Below are 16,799 nucleotides of genomic sequence, written 5' to 3'. Positions count from 1 at the left end.
CAATGGGCACGGAGCGCCTCGTGAATATGCGATGAGGCCGGGGCCGCGGCCCGTGTCCTGCGGGCCGGGCGGGCGGCTGTCGGCGGCGGGGCGCGGGCCGCAAGATGGCGACCGCCATGTACCTGGAGCACTACCTGGACAGTGAGCGCGGGGCCGCGGCCGGGCGGGATCCGCGCCGCGACACGGGACCGAGCGGGGCGGGCGGGAGCGCCGGGAGTCCCCGCGTGGGTCTGCCGCGAGGGGAGCGGCCCTGATGGCGCTGCGTGTTTGTTTCAGGCATCGAGAACCTGCCGTGCGAGCTGCAGCGGAACTTCCAGCTGATGCGGGAGCTGGACCAGAGGACGGAAGGTGTGCAGGGTCTTCCCGTAGCGCGGGCAGCCGGGGGGGGGGAAATAACGCTCCCTCTGGGAGCACGGCTTTCTCACGCGTGCGTGCGGCGTCTGGGCTTTACAGATAAGAAAGCCGAAATTGACCGCCTGGCCGCAGAGTACATCGAGTCGGTGAAGAACATGTCAGCCGAGCAGCGAGTGGAGCACCTGAGGAGGATCCAGAGCGCCTACAGTAAATGCAAGGAGTACAGCGACGACAAAGTGCAGCTGGCCATGCAGACCTACGAGATGGTGAGTGCTGTCACACCGCTGCGTGGCCGCCGTTTGGCTGGGGCTGCTGCTGGGCTTTGAAGGCACGGCTCTGTTTGTCCTTCTGCTGGTGTATTTGCCTTCAGTATCTTACCGAAACAAAGTATTCATTTTCCAGCTTGCTTCTCTTGCTTTTGCTTTCCCCGAACTCCTGCCCTTGTGTTGCTGGGTTTGGTGTCGAGTAGACTTCTTTTCTGGCAGCAGCACTGACAGCCAGCTCGCCCTGCCCACCTGCCTCTCACCCAGGCATTCACTTAGGGCTGTCTGGTCATAAGCAGCAATTTTTAGGTCAGCTTCCAAGCTACGTTGTGTAGGAGCTGAGGGAACCGTTTCCACTTGGTTGCCTTGGATCCCAAGGCATGGAACCCTGTCAGCTCCTGTGTGACAGAGGTCCGGCTCTGCCTGTTGGGCTTAGTGGGAAAATGGCATTTCTGAAGGTGCAGATCTCCACTTTTCTCCTCTTCTGCACTGACTCCTGTCTATTTATCTGTTCTTTGAGTAATTCTCTGTGCATTTTATCCCGTAAGTGACTTTAAGCGAGGGGAATCCCTTTTTTGTCTGCACTTAGTGTGCTGTAAGTAGCTTCTAGGGATGCTTTGAGTTCTAATTAGTAAAGCTGCGGTACTTCAAATACTGCAGAAAAGGAAATAATTTCATGTCTCCTGGGTAAACACCAACTTCATGAATAGGTACTGCAGCAGCACAGCTGTTTTGTGGGTGGGGGTGAAGGTTTGAACACCTTTATTGCACCTCTGTTCTGTAAACCATATTACTGTGGAGGTTAGAAGACACCTAATGTGCACTGACGATATTGGAGATAGCCTGTCTTCGTTATTAAATTTCATTAAATAGTGTGCTAGTGAAATACCACAGAAAATATTCACACACGTAATGGATACCAACTGAATAATGTATTTTCAAAGTGGCAGAAAGAGAACTTTTTAAAAAAATCTTTCTGTGCTGTCCTACGAACTGTTGGTCTGGTTGCTTGGACTCTCCTTCCCCCACTCCCTTTTCCTTCCTTTCTTTTTGCTTGCATGTGGGTTCAGTCCGCTTGCTTTTCTTCAGCATTTTTTCCTCTCTCTGTGTGCTCCAGTTCCCTTTGTGTACACCATTTCCCTTTTCCAGTCTGATATGCCCTTCATGCCTTGCCTTGAGCTGTTACATTCATGTTCTTAGGGAGAGCAGCCAAGCTACCAGACCTTCCTTGTTTTGCTCTGGGAGTGTTTCTGTGTTTTTAGTTCAGTTTGTGGTTTCCTCTCTGTGCAGGTGGATAAGCACATCCGCCGGCTGGATGCGGACTTGGCGCGGTTTGAAGCGGATCTGAAGGATAAACTGGAGGGCAGTGACTTCGAAAGCTCTGGATCACGAAATCCGAAAAGTGTGTAAATGTTGTGTGTTTAACAGCCTTTTCCAGCACTGGGCATGTCTAAGCAGAGGGCCTTGGGTGCAGAGTAGACTGTCATTTCTAGACGCTATGGTGTAATCCCATACTTATTTTAAATGCTCTTCAGGTATTTATAGAGTTGCACTGGGCAATAAACAGGAGAAGGAGAAGATTTAGTGCTGGGCTCTCCTTGTCAGTGTCCTGAAGTGGTCGCTGGTTGTAAGGGCACTACTGGCTAAGGGAGAACTAACTATGACAATACTGAACTGATGCTCAGCCTGTGGTTCCTGCAGTTATTGAGTTTAACAGTCTTGGCCTCAGTCTGTCACTTAGATTTGAAGATCTGTGTATTTAATCAAATATGTTGCTATTTAAAGTCTTGCGTGACATTGTGGACTAATATAAAATACGGTGGTCTAACTTAGGCTAGATATTAGGAGGAAGTTTTTCCACCCAGAGGGTGGTGAGGCACTGGAACAGGTTGCCCAAGGAGGCTGTGGATGCCCCATCCCTGCAGGCATCCAAGGCCAGGCTGGATGTGGCTCTGGGCAGCCTGGGCTGCTGGTTGGTGACCCTGCACACAGCAGGGGGTTGAAACTAGATGAGCATTGTGGTCCTTTTCAACCCAGGCCATTCTATGATTCTATGAATTGCCAAAACTGCAGATGTAGGATTTAGACACTTGGGGATATTACTTGCAAGATGGGTGCGTTTGTGGCAGAAGAGTGTATGTGCATTTCATAATCAGTGTTTGTGTTCAGTTGCATGTGACAGACAGATTTCAAAACAGTGAATGCACCAAAAGAAAAACGCCTGACGATGGTATTCAAACTGATTGAAGCAATGCTTTATCTGTCTCTACAGAGGGAAAAAGTCAGAAAGACAAAAGAAGCTCTCGTGGTCGAGGTAAGCGGACCTCTGAAGAGGACACACCAAAGAAAAAGAAGCTGAAAGGAGGGTAAGAAGTATCCAGTCACACTTCTGATGGCTTGGGTTCAACACTTCATGAATTTCCTCGTGTTTGTGTTACCCTGTTTATGACTCTCCTGTTGGGATGATAGTGGTGTTCCAGTATTCTGGTCTCACTAATTAGAGCCCGCCTTAAGACAAGTTAGCTTGACTAATTAACTCCTTGCTTGCCACGTGGAAACCCAGCATGCTTGGAATGCCCTCTGTCTGGAAGGACGAGATCAGAGTCTCTGTTGCTGTTGGCAAGCTGGGAGAAAATACCCTTGATTTTTGTCATGCAGCTATTTTTAACAGTTGCTTGTGATATTCATTGTAAAGAAACACTTTCCTGTTGGGACAAATGCTGATGCTGTGTTGCTGTTATAGAGATCTTGCAGAGTTTTCATGGTTGTTTTTAAACAGCAGCTGTCTCCTAAATAGTCTTGAATAATGTAGTTCTGTTCTGTGAAGCAAGGAAGGAGGGCATTTAACCTCTCTGGCATGTGATTTTTTTTTTAAAGGGACCCTGCTAATTCCAATATATTCAATTAGCTAAATGGAGGAGCAAGTTGAAAAGAAAGGAAGTATTTTCTGTTAAGTGTTACTGCTGTGTCAAAGCTCCTCAGAGCAAGATGGTTCCCTCATACCTGACAAGGAGAGAAGAGTGTGTACTAAAATGGCTTAGGGAAAAAAAAAATAATCAGGTTATTCTGACTGCAGGCAGAAGTGAGGTGTATGGGAATTTTGTTACTGTAGTCATGTACTCTTAGAATCTACAAATCAGTCTTTCAATCCTTTACAGTCAAGCTCGTATTTTTGTATTAGCTCAAACCCACGTTCTGATTTAAAAACGATTTAAATGGCTGTTGCAAATTAATTTTCCCACCTCTTGGGAATGTTCTGTCACCTGTAAGTGACAAGTGCTTTGGCCTTGTCCGCAGCTCCGAGTTTGCTGACACCATCCTGTCAGTGCATCCCTCAGACGTCCTGGACATGCCTGTGGACCCCAACGAGCCCACCTACTGCTTGTGTCACCAGGTGTCCTACGGGGAGATGATTGGCTGCGACAACCCAGATGTAAGCACTTGCTTTATTGCTTGATTGCCAGTGTGCCCAGGTGGCCAAGAAGGCCAATGGCATCCTGGCTTGCATCAAAAACAGTGTTGCAAGCAGGAGCAGAGAGGTGATTGTTCCCCTATATTCAGCACTGGTGAGGCCGCACCTTGAGTACTGTGTCCAGTTTTGGGCCCCTCACTGCAAGAAAGATATTGAGGCCCTGGAACGTGTTCAAAGGAGGGCAACAAAGCTGGTGAGGGGTCTGGAACACAGGGCTGCTGAGGAGAGGCTGAAGGAGCTGGGAATGTTCAGCCTGGAGAAGAGGAGGCTCAGGGGAGACCTCATTGCTCTCTATAACTTCTGAAGGGAGGTTGTAGTGAGCTGGGGGTCGGCCTCTTCTCTCGTGTCATCAGTGATAGAAGCAGAGGGAATGGCTTCAAGCTACGGCAGGGGAGATTCAGGCTGGACATGAGGAAGTATTACTTTTCAGAAAGGGTGGTCAGGCACTGGAATGGATGCCCAGGGAGGTGGTGGAGTCACCGAGCCTGGGGGTGTTCAAGGAAAGGCTGGATGTTGTGTTGAGGGACATGGTTTAGTGGGAGCTATTGGGAATAGGTGAACAGTTGGACTGGGTGAGCTTTTAGGTCTTTTCCAACCTTGGTGATTCTATGATTCTATGATTTTATCATCAAAACGCACCCCGTGTCTTTTGAAATGATTTGCAGCATCACAGCCCAGTGAAATCCAAGGGAGGTGCTTGCTAATTTGATCATCTGAAGTGAACGTAGTGCTGGTAAAATGCTAAGCATCTCCTCTGTGGGTTTTTCCTTTGTTTTGCAGTGCCCCATTGAATGGTTCCACTTCGCTTGTGTGGACCTCACCACCAAACCAAAAGGGAAATGGTAAGGACACACGGGTTTTTGATTTCTGTCAAGCTGCAGTTTCTCTCGAAAAGAATCACAAACAGAATTGAAACCCCATGGTGACCTTTCCTGACAAAGGAACTTTGTTCTTGTGGTCAGAGGTTTACATCATGTTGGGTTTGGGACTGCTTTTATGTGAAGGTAAGGGGACAGTTTTTCCTAGAGGCTGTTTCCACAGGAGTCTTACTTCCTTAGATTTCCGTGGGAGCAAAACAAGGACCCAGGCATGTAAAATTTCATGATAAGCAGAGCAATTCATGAGCTTAGGCTTTTGTCAGCGTGTACAGCTTACATCTCATGTCTGCATTTGTCGCTGTGATTAAGGTTGGGAAAAGAATACTTTCTATTCTGCTTAGGGGAGCCCAATTTAAGACTACAGTTTCTTCACCTACCTATGTGCCCAATTTAGAAAGAGTCACAGGCTTTTTCTGTGCTTGCTTTCTTTTGCAAAGGACAAAAGCTTTGCTAAAGGTTGTCTTTTGCAGTTAAAATGCCACACTCTTCAATTCACATAACAAAAGCAAAATTTTAAGAGGAAACCCGACAGCACTACTGCATTAAGTGGGAGCAAATAGTATGACTTGGTCATTGCATTCCAATCAGATATTGCAGTGGCAGCATGCAGTTGAGTGACCAGCTGCTTATTGAGTCTGCAGACTTTTAAAGACATGCAAATCTTTTTGTTTGGTGACTTTCTTAGTCTAACTGTAAGTTGTGTATTAGAAGTGAGGTAATGCAGAGGTGCACTGGTTGCAATCATTGGAGGGAGAGGAGGAATTGGAGCGGGGTATCCTTGTTCCTTTAGCTCTGCAGGAAGTTGATGTACCAACCTTGAGGAATTCAGTTGGAATAACTTGTGGGTGAATGAAATAGAGTGACTCCGAGCTGTGAGGGGCAGGTGAGCCCCTGAAGCCTTCTAGTGCTGACCCTTCTGCCCACCAGACTCCATACAGTTCCTTCCCTCTCTGCCCAATCTTGCTGCATGCCATGTGAAGTGTTGCAGTTGGCTAAAATTAACACCACCTCCGCTCATTTCCAAGTAATAGAAAGGCTCCCGAGTAATACGTTGTTAATTTTAGGTACTAATTAACAGCCAGTTTTGTTTTGTTTTTTTTTTCTCTCTGTAGGTTTTGTCCGCGCTGTGTTCAGGAAAAAAAGAAAAGTAAGAAGTAAAGGGGAATACCTCCTGTGAGGCAAGAAGAGTTTTAATATATTCCTTCCTTCATGTTGCAATATCATCTTTGATTTCGATTGTGATCTTAAAACCTGCCCTCCTCCGTTTCTGATATGCTATTTAATTGTCCAGTTGTAATTCCCGTTCTTTTGTGAAAAGTGACTTTGGGAAGGGAGGAATGTGCCACAGGGATTTTATTTATGTTACTCTCGCACAGCACTGAGATCAGTGTTACTCTGAAGTGCTAGGACAGCCCATAGCTGTAGTCTGCTTGTTTTTAGGAGTCTCTTAAACCCTGTGAGGCACTGCAGGAAATTGAGATACCCACCTCTTCAGTATGATGCATACCATCGCTGAAGACATTCAGACTTGGAGCTTAGCATGACAGAAAAAGCAATTCTCTCTCATGCAGCCTACAGGAAAGGATTAACTCCATTGTTTTGGTGTGATGCCCATTTGTTGTGCAGTTTTGTAGTACAGAGAGGATCAAGAAAGCTTATTGGCTTTTTACAGTGTCTGTTTTCCTCAAAGCCAAATGCTGTGCTTACTTTTGGCAGGGTGAGCATGGGAGAGAGAGAAGACCATATCTTCTCATTTGGGGAATTTCTTCTGTCTAACTTTGCACTGCCTTTCTGTTACTTGGTTTTGCTCACATCCACGTTACAGCCTCAACAGAAGCAAACTTTATGGCTTTTAACCTCCTTCTGTAAAAGGCTTGTGTCTTCTGGAACAAAACCTCTAAATATCAAAGGAGTTGTCCTGCAGTGTTGACAGTAGTACTGAGAAAACAAGTTACCTTTCCTGTCAGTTTTTATTGCTTTTAAGCGTGTTACTGTGAAATTGAAACCTAAAGTATTGTGATAGGGGGTCCGATTTATTCATACAGAAAGATGAAGGCCTGATTTTCTGTTATATCTCAAGCTTTAAGGGGAGATTCTGTGAGGACAATGTGTACGTGGCAGTGATGATGCAGCAAAGCTGAGGGGTGGCCGTGTGGTAATGTGGTGGGAGTTTGGTTCTTGGGTAGCTTTTGCTATGAAAAAGTGCCATTAGAGAAGGCAGTGCAGCAGGAATGTCTTTAAATTACTGCATGTCTTTTTCAAGGGGGCAAGTTTGTCAGCTCTTGACCTCTTGAAGCTGCCTTTCAGATCTCGAATGTGAATGCTTGCTGTCATCACAGTGTCAGTTGCTGCAGCAAAAGGATGAGAAGGAAATCATGAGTAGGAAAACAAATTCTGTCTTCTGTTAGTGTTTTTTTTTTTCTCCTTCCTCTGAGTTAACAGTGGATGCAGAAGTGGAGGGAAGAACAGATAACTGTTGTCTTTAGGTATCTCCTGTCTTATGGGGCTTAACTGCCCACAACAGAGACATTGTGGGTAAAGGTTGTTCTGCCAGGGGAGGGAGGAAACAAAGCAAAAAGCCCTGCAGCAGGATGGAGCAGGGTCTGTGAGCCTGTGATGGCTGTTAATGGCATCTGCATATTGCTCTGCATACCAGTTCTTGATACAGGCTGTTGGAAAGGCTTCCAGATAAGCCCTTTCTTCTGCTTTAAAAACAACCTGAATAAACAGTACAGAAGGGAAGAAAACCAAAACAAAACAAATCTAATCTGACTTTGGCACCAGCTTCCAAAAGAAAAAAGTTTTTTCTTGTCTTGCCCTGACCCTCTCATTTGTGTTTTGCCATGAAGGAAATTAGAACTCAGCTCATGCCAGTTTAGCCTTCCTGTTTTGCTCTGGGTTTGTAGCTGCTTGCAGGTATGTTAGGATTGTCGCAGAGAAACCTTTTGGTACTGAGACAGATTTTCTGTGAACCTTCTGATGTATCTGCTGTGCAGAAAGCCTGTCTGCAAGGTCCTTTTGTTGGAAGTGTGGCATTGTACAACTTTGCTGCGTTGCATCACTCCACGTTTTATATGAAGTTTCTGTAGTTGATGTTTACAGGAAGATGCATGTTTGTCATTGCTGCCATTGTAAAAGCATCCCGAAACTACACAGACAGGTTAGAAACAGAACGCTGGTGGGAAGGGAGAGGAAAAGCACAATCTCACAAAGCTGGGCTTAGAAATACAGCCAGCCTTCTCCTCCTCTCTGCCTCTGTTTTGGGAGTAAATATAATTGCGATACCTCATGAGCCAGCCTGTAATTCAGTACCAGCAGTAAGCCTGTACCTCACTGACCTGCTACACTGGATTCCTCGTAAGGGTGACTGACCTGAAGGCTATGATGCTGTCCCAAGTTCTGTTTTCTCCTTCTGTCCAATGCTATTGTAAACTTTTTTCCCTTGTCTCCCAAGGCTTTAACAGTCATGGTATCACTGTAAATCAAGCGTTGGATTTGAAACAAATCCAAAAGTAGATTGTGCCTCTTGGGAGATCTTGCAGGTATGGAAACGCACAGCTGTGCAGGTCAGTGCCAAGCTGACTGCTCTACACTCGGGAAAGATGGTCAGGTGGGACAGCAAAGTGTACTTTATTAGTATGTGCTTTCTTGGGCTTGGAAAAGCAGATGCTTTCCATTTCAACCAGCAAAGCAAAAAAAAAAAATCAAACAACATTCTAGAAGTTGGCATCGATCCTCAAAGGGAAGGAAGCTTCTTCAGCAGGACCCAGGATCAGCACGTGGTGCAGACCTGGCTGCTCCGTACGGCGTGACACCACCAATGTGTCCTCAGAACCCACACCAGCAATAAGCCCAGCCTGCCCCTGGGCTGGGGGACCCACAGCCTTCACTTCTGGTCGCAAAAGAGTTAAAATCTTTCTCCTGAATTTTGAATGTACAGTGTTAAATGCACCCTTATGGAGAAGGATGGACAGACTGTGGTGCGGAGAGGAATGTTCCACTGACAGTTGTCAATGCACCAAAGTGTTCAGCTTTACTACAGCTCAGCCAAACTGGAGGTGAAACGACGTTAACCCAACAGCTCTATTTTTTAAAGGAATTAGATCTATGTTCCCTTTGTAAATGGAAGAGAATATAAATCTTTTTATGAAAAAAAAAAAAAAAGAAGAATGTAAAGTTAAAAAAAAAAATAAATGTATATCTGTATTTTTGGATCACGTTATAGATAATGAATATATTGATATAAATAAAATATTTTTGGGAACCGAGCTGTCGGAGGTGATGAGAGGGCGGGCAAGCGGGCGCTAGGAGCGCGCGGACGGGGTCCTCCCGCCCGCAGGGGGGCGCTGCGGGATCCTGCGGCCAGAAGAGGCCGGCAGGCGGCGTGCGGCTCAGCCGCGCCTCTCGTTTGCTCCCCGGCTCGGCCATGGGGATCTCCGCAGGCTCCGGCCGCCCCGTGCGGCACGGCTGGGCGCAGCTGAGGCGGCTGGCGGGATCCTGCGGGACGTGGCGACCGCAGAGCCCGGCCCCTGAGCTGCGGCGGCCGTGCCGCGCTGCTGTCGGGTCCCGGCAGCGCCCTGGCAACGCCCTGCACACCGCCCGGCCCCGCCGCCAGGAGGTCCCGCTCACCTGCGAGCGCTACGGCCTGCGGCGGCTGCCCTTCGCCCGCCTCGGCAGCGGCGATGCGGCTTTCTTTGAGGGCCTCATGCCGGGCAGGGCGTGCTCGAACCCCGAGGAGCTGAAATCCTCTAATGTGGACTGGCTGAAATCAGTCCGAGGTAAGTGGGGCTGCTGGTGTCCCAGCGCTGCTGAAACCTCGCTCGTCTCTACTCGCAGACCGGACAGAATGGCTTTTCCTCGCAGGAGATACGAGCTGCCTGATGGTTCAGGGTAAAAGCAAATTGTTTTCCTAAAAGCATTGTGTTCGCTTCATAGTTTCTGAGTTTTTGACCAAGCCTCAGAAACGAGCATTGTGAATTCTGCCTTTTGTCAAAGATTCTATAAGAACAGACTCACAGAATCACTACGGGTGGAAAAGACCCTCAGATCCCCAGGTCCAACCCCGCCGTGCCCACTGCCCACGTCCCTCAGTGCCACATCCCCACAGCTCTGAACGCCTCCAGGCACGGTGACCCCACCTCCCTGTGCAGCTGTGCAGTGCCTCCCTGCTCTTTCTGATACATCTTTCCTAATATCCAAGCTGGACGTCCCCGATGCAGCTTAAGGCCACCGCCTCTCGTCCTAAGATAGAAAACATTTCCTAAGATAGAGAACATTTCCCCATGCTCACTCTGGTAACCAAGTTTGTAGACACATAAAAGGTTTTTACAAGTTGCTTGAAGTGCTTTAGATTAACTGTGCCTCGCATTGGGGGTGTTGCTATTTCAGACATCATTCCTTGCCACCTTCTTCGTTCTGCTCTCTGTACAGCCTGTGGCTTGCCTTGAGAGTCCCTTGCTTTCATTGCAGGCTGCAGCGAGCTGTTGTTGAAGCCAAAGACAGCAGCAGAGGTGTCTCAAATTCTCAGGTAATGCATGCTTTTCTTACAGGGCTGTGGGGCGAGGAAACCCAGGTTTGCTTTGGGAAGGTCACAAGGGGGAAGGGATGTTCAGGCAGTCGTGTGAGCGCTGGAATTGCTGAAGCTGGTTGTATCTTGGTGGTGCCTCTGGTGACTTCAGCTCTTCATTGTAACCTTTATGTCCCAGCTGTCCTTGGACTCTCATCTTTTTGCACACCCTTTAATCCAGCAGCACCCAAGCCAGGAACGCTGCCTGCTGTTATTAATCCAGAGCTGTGTGCCTGCTGCTGGGCAGGCAGTATCACTTGTCACTGTCTTTGTACTGACAGATGAGACAAAACTACCCCATTTCTTTCCTGCTGGAGTAAAAAGACAAAAAAAAATATGTCTTTGAAGCTCTTGATACCATGGGTTTGGTGTGTTTTGAGGAGATCTGGTGTACCACCTAAGTTCCTAATGTGCTGTGAGTATAGTTCAGGCCAGCCAGTGGGTTCAGTGGCTGTTTGCTAGGAGATTGTAACTAGCAAGGTGGCTGTATGGTTTTCTTAGGAAGGAATGTACAGGTTCATTTTTAGAATGTTTTCACAGAGAGCTGAAGCTTTTAAAGGCAGAAAGAGACTTGAACATGTGCCTTGTGTTTCATAGGCCCAGTGCTCCCTGGCTCTTGGCTTTTGTGTCACGGTAGCATCAGGCAGGCCCGAAGGCTGAACTTTGATTTATTCTGCAAAACAAAATTCCTGTGTCATGGCCAGAGGTCCATGCAAATGCAAATGGGCAGTAGCAGACTTCTCAAATGAGTGTTGGCATTGATGAGAAGGGATTCTGGAGTGCTCAAGGTGGAGGAGAGAAATTGGGGGAGATAAGCAAATGGATTCAGTATTAATAATTTTTCTGCTCTGCTGGATTGTCAAAATTAGACACTGTACCCGTGCTCAGTTCGAGCAGTTGTGTTAAGGGATCCAAGGAGGGCCCATCTGCAAAGGGAAGAAGATTGTTTTGTCTACCAACAGCACTGCCTGGGTTTGGAAATATGAGAGCAGGAGTGGTTGAATGTCAGCATCTGTTCAGGGGAATGGCCCCAAATGTTCATTCTTTTGTCCAGCACTGGGGTGAGTGCAGTGAGGAGCTGTGCTTTCTCATGTTTACAATGAAACTGCCCCTTTGTGTCAATTTAATCTTTAGGCTAAACATTGCTTAATTGTTAGGCACATTGAGCGCTCACAACAGTGCGCATTGATGTAGAAGTGACTCTTCTGATAGACTGGATTATTGGCCTTAAAAGATCTGAGGCTTGAGAAACCTGTTTCCTTCCAGGTACTGCCATGAGAGGAACCTGGCAGTGAGCCCACAAGGGGGTAACACAGGCCTTGTTGGGGGCAGCGTTCCCGTCTTCGATGAGATCATTCTCTCCACTGCTCTGATGAACAAGATCATCAGCTTTGACCCGGTGTCTGGTAAGTATCATAGACACGTGGTGCACAGAAGTGACCCCTGGGTCTAACTGAGGTGTTTTATGGGAGCTGGCAGCTGTGGGGTCAGCAAGGCTCAGCCCAGCAGGATCCTAAGGAGCGTTGGAGATTCGTGTCCTCCCTGTTCCTGCTGCTGATGCCATCCTTAGGTGATAACAGGAGCAGATGTAAGAAAATATCCGGTGGCAGAAAAGAGGAAGAAAGAGATAAGAGGATGGTGTATGTCCTGTTACCCAGATGAGAAACCCAGCAGGTGGAGAACAACAGTGGTGGAGGAGGTGTGTGATAACCATTCAAACAGGGAAGGGAAGGATGGGGAAAGCTTACGTGTTGTTTGGGTTTGGAAAGCTAGGAAACAGACTGCTTTGAGTATCTCAGTTCTTAAAACATGGTGAGAAGGGAAGTGAATGCCAGGCAGAGGTTGACTGAACATCACTGTATTTTGCATGCCCAGAGCTACGGATGAGCAGATGTTAAATCAGTAGTGAAGCCCTCTTGGGTCGAAGAAGGATGGAACAATGCCCTGTAGCAAGCACAGGGTTCTTACAGCTTCAATTGAACTCCAGAAAGTTTTAGAGGAAGAGGTGGTTCCGCCTGCTTGCACTCTTCCCACCTCTTCAGGAGGAACCTTCCTCCGCGGCATCAGCCTGTAGCAGGATGTCTGTGTTTCAGGAATCCTGGTGTGCCAAGCTGGCTGCATCCTAGAGAAACTCAATGAATACTTGGAGGAGCGGGGCTTTATCATGCCCCTTGACCTGGGAGCCAAAGGCAGCTGTCACATCGGTGGCAATGTGGCCACAAATGCGGGAGGCCTGCGGCTGCTGAGATACGGCTCTCTGCGAGGGACTGTGTTGGGGCTGGAAGTGGTAAGGCGAGTACCTGGTAGCTCCTGGCACATCGACCTCTTATCATTTTCCTGCTGTTCTACTCTTGGCTGTCTGTTAGGAAGGCAAAAGTTCCTTTTCGGTCTCCCTCTCTTAATTGTTCTTTTTGTGGCTCTTTTGAGAAAGTGCCTTCGTGCATGAAGCATCTGTTATTGATGCTGATACTCCGTGTTCTCACAGGTGCTGGCAGATGGCACAGTTCTGGACTGTTTGGCATCTCTGCGCAAGGATAACACTGGCTATGATTTGAAGCAGCTTTTCATTGGATCTGAGGGGACTTTAGGTGTCATCACAGCTGTCTCTATACTCTGCCCTCAGAAACCTAAAGCTGTGAATCTGGCGTTCCTAGGTAGGAACTGCTATTAATAAGCATCACGTGTGAATTTGTATGCTGGAGTGGGAATAGTCGTGAAAGGGGAGTCCTTGTTGAAGCTTTTTAGCAGAGCTGTTTGGAGGCAACCTTCACTGAGACCTGTTCTGTTCTCAAAAATGCCAAATGGGGCTTCTCAGACAGCTTGCTTCTAATACATATGTCCTTGGAAGCAGGCAGCTGAACTCCTCAGAGGGTATGAGTGGGCAAACGTATGGAATACATGCAGTGAACCCAAGAATTTGCCTAAACTTTCGTAAGAGCCTTTAAATACATCTTGGATTGCTTTCTTTCCCGTGTTGAGAACTAAGTGTGCAGCAAATTCTTTGCTATGAATTGTCTTGGAGTGTGCAAGAGGTCCTTGCCACAGTAAAGACCAATTGCTCTCTCCTCCTGCTGTTCTCCTCCAACCCTTTCCCCAGCCCAAACCAACCCACACTGGACTCTTGTTTCCTAGAGGAAACATCACTTCAAGCACGATACAGGCTTTTTAAAAAGTCTGTAAAAGCTTTTGAAGGATTGATTTTTGTTTCTGATCTTTGTATTTGTCTGAAGGATGTCAGGATTTCTCTCGGGTTCAGGAAACGTTTACGACCTGCAGAGCCATGCTGGGAGAGATCCTGTCTGCCTTTGAGTTCATGGATGAGAAGTGCATGGAACTGGTTGAGAAACATCTTGGGCTCTCCAACCCGGTGAGAGGTACCACAACTGATACCTGTCTAGGGAACAGATGCAGGTAGCAGCCTTTGTGCTGCAGAAAGTGGCATTATCCTGCTTAAGGGCTTTTAGTCCCACTTAATTTTTATACCCAGTATTCAATTCCAAGCTCGACTGGTAAAAGTTTTCAAAGATAGAACTTTTTGCTCCTACTGGTTCCCACAAAAATACTGGTTTTTTGGAAAGCAGTAGTGGATAAAGCAGTGAAGTGCCCTCCAGATAAAAGATTGCCACTTGGGCTGCACTTCTGTTTGGCACCAAAGAATCTGCGTGGTAGAGGATACTTGATAAAAAGTGCCAAGTTTGGGGAGAAACTCTAGAATCTGCAGTAAAATCCCATGCTTGTAGCACAGAGCATCCACTTATTTTATTCTCCCTCACTTTCAGGCAGCCCTTTTTATGTTTTAATTGAAACTTCGGGCTCCAACTTGAGGCACGATGAAGAAAAATTGAACAGCTTCCTGGAACAAGCCATGACTTCTGGTTTAGTCACTGATGGAACTGTGGCAGTGGATGATAAGAAAATAAAGGCAAGTCAACATTTCCTCTTGCACAAATCTGCTTGAAAAAATGCTCTCCTTCATGAGGAAGCGTTCATCCTGTTTGAAGTTAATACACCTGAGTGACCTATTAGCTTATTATTGAGAAGAAAGGCCCAGAGTGTTTGGGTTGTCACTGGATGTTTTCTTCTTTAACGAGTGGAGGATATGAACTGTGGGATATCAGTAGTTGTGGTAGGACCTACATCTCCATGAACACTACTGAAAGCAAAAGCTGGATCGTCAGAGAGGCCAGGAATGAATGAAGTCCTGCAAACCAAGGTGGGGATGTGTCAGAGCCAGACTCTGCAGTCTGAGGGAGCAAAGTGGGCACTGGCAGATCAGTGGAGGAGGCACATCCCCACCTCTTGGGAAACCAGAACATCCTTGCAGAAGATGCCCATGGCTGTGGCACTTGTTCTTGCTGTCTGCAGTAAGGCAGAGGATACTGAGGGATATCAGATGTTACGGGTGGAGTCGGGGCTTTTTCCTCCCCGTGTCACAAAGTATTGAACACGAGGAACTTGGCTGATTGGGATTCCTTTGATCTTTGTCCCACAGGCACTGTGGAGCCTGAGGGAGAGGATCACAGAGGCGCTCAGTCGTGATGGCTGTGTGTACAAGTATGACATCTCCCTCCCTGTGGGAAAGCTGTACGATCTCGTGACTGACATGAGAGCTCGACTGGGCCACAGTGCCAAGAACGTGGTGGGCTATGGCCACTTGGGTGAGTGCAGATGCAGGAAAAGGAGATGACTTCTTCTTCTCCTCCAAGTTTTGCTGTGCACCTTCCTAGTAGCTCCTAAAGGTGTGGATTGTTTTAATTACTGAGGAGCATAGACTGAACAGCTGAGAGCTGTTAGAAGGATGCATAAGCATCTTCGTTGCTTTCAGACTGTATTCTGCATATCAGTGGCAGGTGTGACCTGGCAGCATAACCACTAACCTCTCTGCAGCTTTAAAGTGGTTGTTTGTATCTTTTTGCTCTGTGTTTTCTGTTTAAATATCTAGGGTATTTCATGGCACCATCAGTGTGATTAATGTGCTCAGACACATTTGGTAGATAAACATTTTCCTGTCCAAAGTGATTAGTGATATTGGAGATCAGTTACATTTGAGTCGTTCACTCTCCAAATGAGAGTGATAAAAAGAGTTCACACTTTTTTTGATAGAAAGAGGCCCTTACATTGATCAGAATGCTTTGAAACTGACTTCATTTTATATACACTAGAGACAGATAAGTCACTTTGCAGAGCTGTTCTATGGGTTCTGCTAAAAATAAATCACCAAACCAAGCCAGAAACAACAGCAAAACCCAGATCACTCCTCAGCATGCCTGATGTCAGATGATTTGAAAGACATGGAAAGACAAGTTTTCGTAATAACAGCCACCTTTGGAGGATGGTGGCATTGAGGATTAAGTTGTGTACTGTAAGAATTTGCTGAGATAAAAGAAGAGGTTCCAGAGGGGGGATGAGTATTTTTTTCTTTGTCTTTGTGTGTTTTGTCTTCTGAATGCCCTGTAACTGTGTGCTTAATTGAATATCATCCCACGCAAGCAGCAAAAGGAGAAAATAAATGCTTTTCTTTCTTTGTTTCTGTTGATGCAGTGCCAAAGTGCCCTTTGAATACTGCACAAATATAATAGGTACAGCAATGAATTCTGTATTGAGATCTAATCATCATTATTAAATACTGTTGGGGAAATCTTTGGCATGTCATCTTAATGCGGGAAGAATAATTAGTGCAGCACGGTTCTTTGAATCTGTGAGTTACAGAAGTGGGAATTTGAGAGTTGCTTGACTTGGAACGCTTCCTCAAAGGTTGTACTGAAAGCATGGAAAAACAAAGATCCTATTTGAGTTGTTTGTGCACAGAGGGGCCTGATGTTTGTGGAAGGACAGTTCACTTCCCCTCTCTGAAGGAATGGTTTGGAAAGTAACAAAGGCACTGTTGTTTGAGTACTTGGATGTATTGGATGATGTCTGACTACTTGAAAGATGACAGCAGTGGTTCTCCATTGCAGGGCTATGGATTTTTTCTTACAGACCCACCTGTGTAATGTTTTATTCCAGGAGATGGAAACTTGCACTTGAACGTCACGGCAGAGTCCTACAGCCATTCCCTTCTGGATGCCATCGAGCCATTTGTGTACGAGTGGACTGCAAGATACAATGGCAGCATCAGTGCAGAGCACGGGCTGGGCTTCAAGAAGAAGCAGTTCATTCAGTACAGCAAACCCAACGAGGCAATCTTTCTAATGCAGCGTTTCAAAGCCATGTTGGACCCCAAAGGAATCCTCAATCCATACAAGACGCTGCCCTCCAGCCCCTGA

At 46.9% G+C, this 16,799-nt stretch overlaps 2 protein-coding genes across 2 annotated transcripts; both read left to right on the top strand.

Moving 5' to 3' along the window:
* Positions 1 to 98: 98 nt before the first annotated feature.
* Positions 99 to 6,125, top strand: ING5 (inhibitor of growth family member 5; the record flags this gene model as incomplete). Its single annotated transcript, XM_079539862.1, has 8 exons — positions 99 to 141; positions 277 to 348; positions 454 to 620; positions 1,908 to 2,019; positions 2,890 to 2,983; positions 3,915 to 4,050; positions 4,870 to 4,931; positions 6,080 to 6,125. The coding sequence occupies exons 1-8, from the start codon at positions 105 to 107 to the stop codon at positions 6,123 to 6,125; spliced, it is 726 nt and encodes a 241-aa protein (XP_079395988.1). The 5' UTR covers positions 99 to 104.
* Positions 6,126 to 9,393: 3,268 nt separating this feature from the next.
* Positions 9,394 to 16,799, top strand: D2HGDH (D-2-hydroxyglutarate dehydrogenase; the record flags this gene model as incomplete). Its single annotated transcript, XM_079539915.1, has 9 exons — positions 9,394 to 9,745; positions 10,437 to 10,494; positions 11,800 to 11,939; positions 12,627 to 12,820; positions 13,019 to 13,187; positions 13,764 to 13,907; positions 14,313 to 14,455; positions 15,026 to 15,191; positions 16,540 to 16,799. 9 exons carry the CDS (start codon positions 9,394 to 9,396, stop codon positions 16,797 to 16,799), a joined length of 1,626 nt encoding a protein of 541 aa, XP_079396041.1.

Source organism: Tetrao urogallus (genome assembly GCF_951394365.1).
Source record: "Tetrao urogallus genome assembly, chromosome: 9".
NCBI lineage: Eukaryota > Metazoa > Chordata > Aves > Galliformes > Phasianidae > Tetrao > Tetrao urogallus.
The sequence above is the reverse complement of the archived record's forward strand: the minus strand, read 5'-3'. Positions and strand labels throughout refer to the sequence as shown.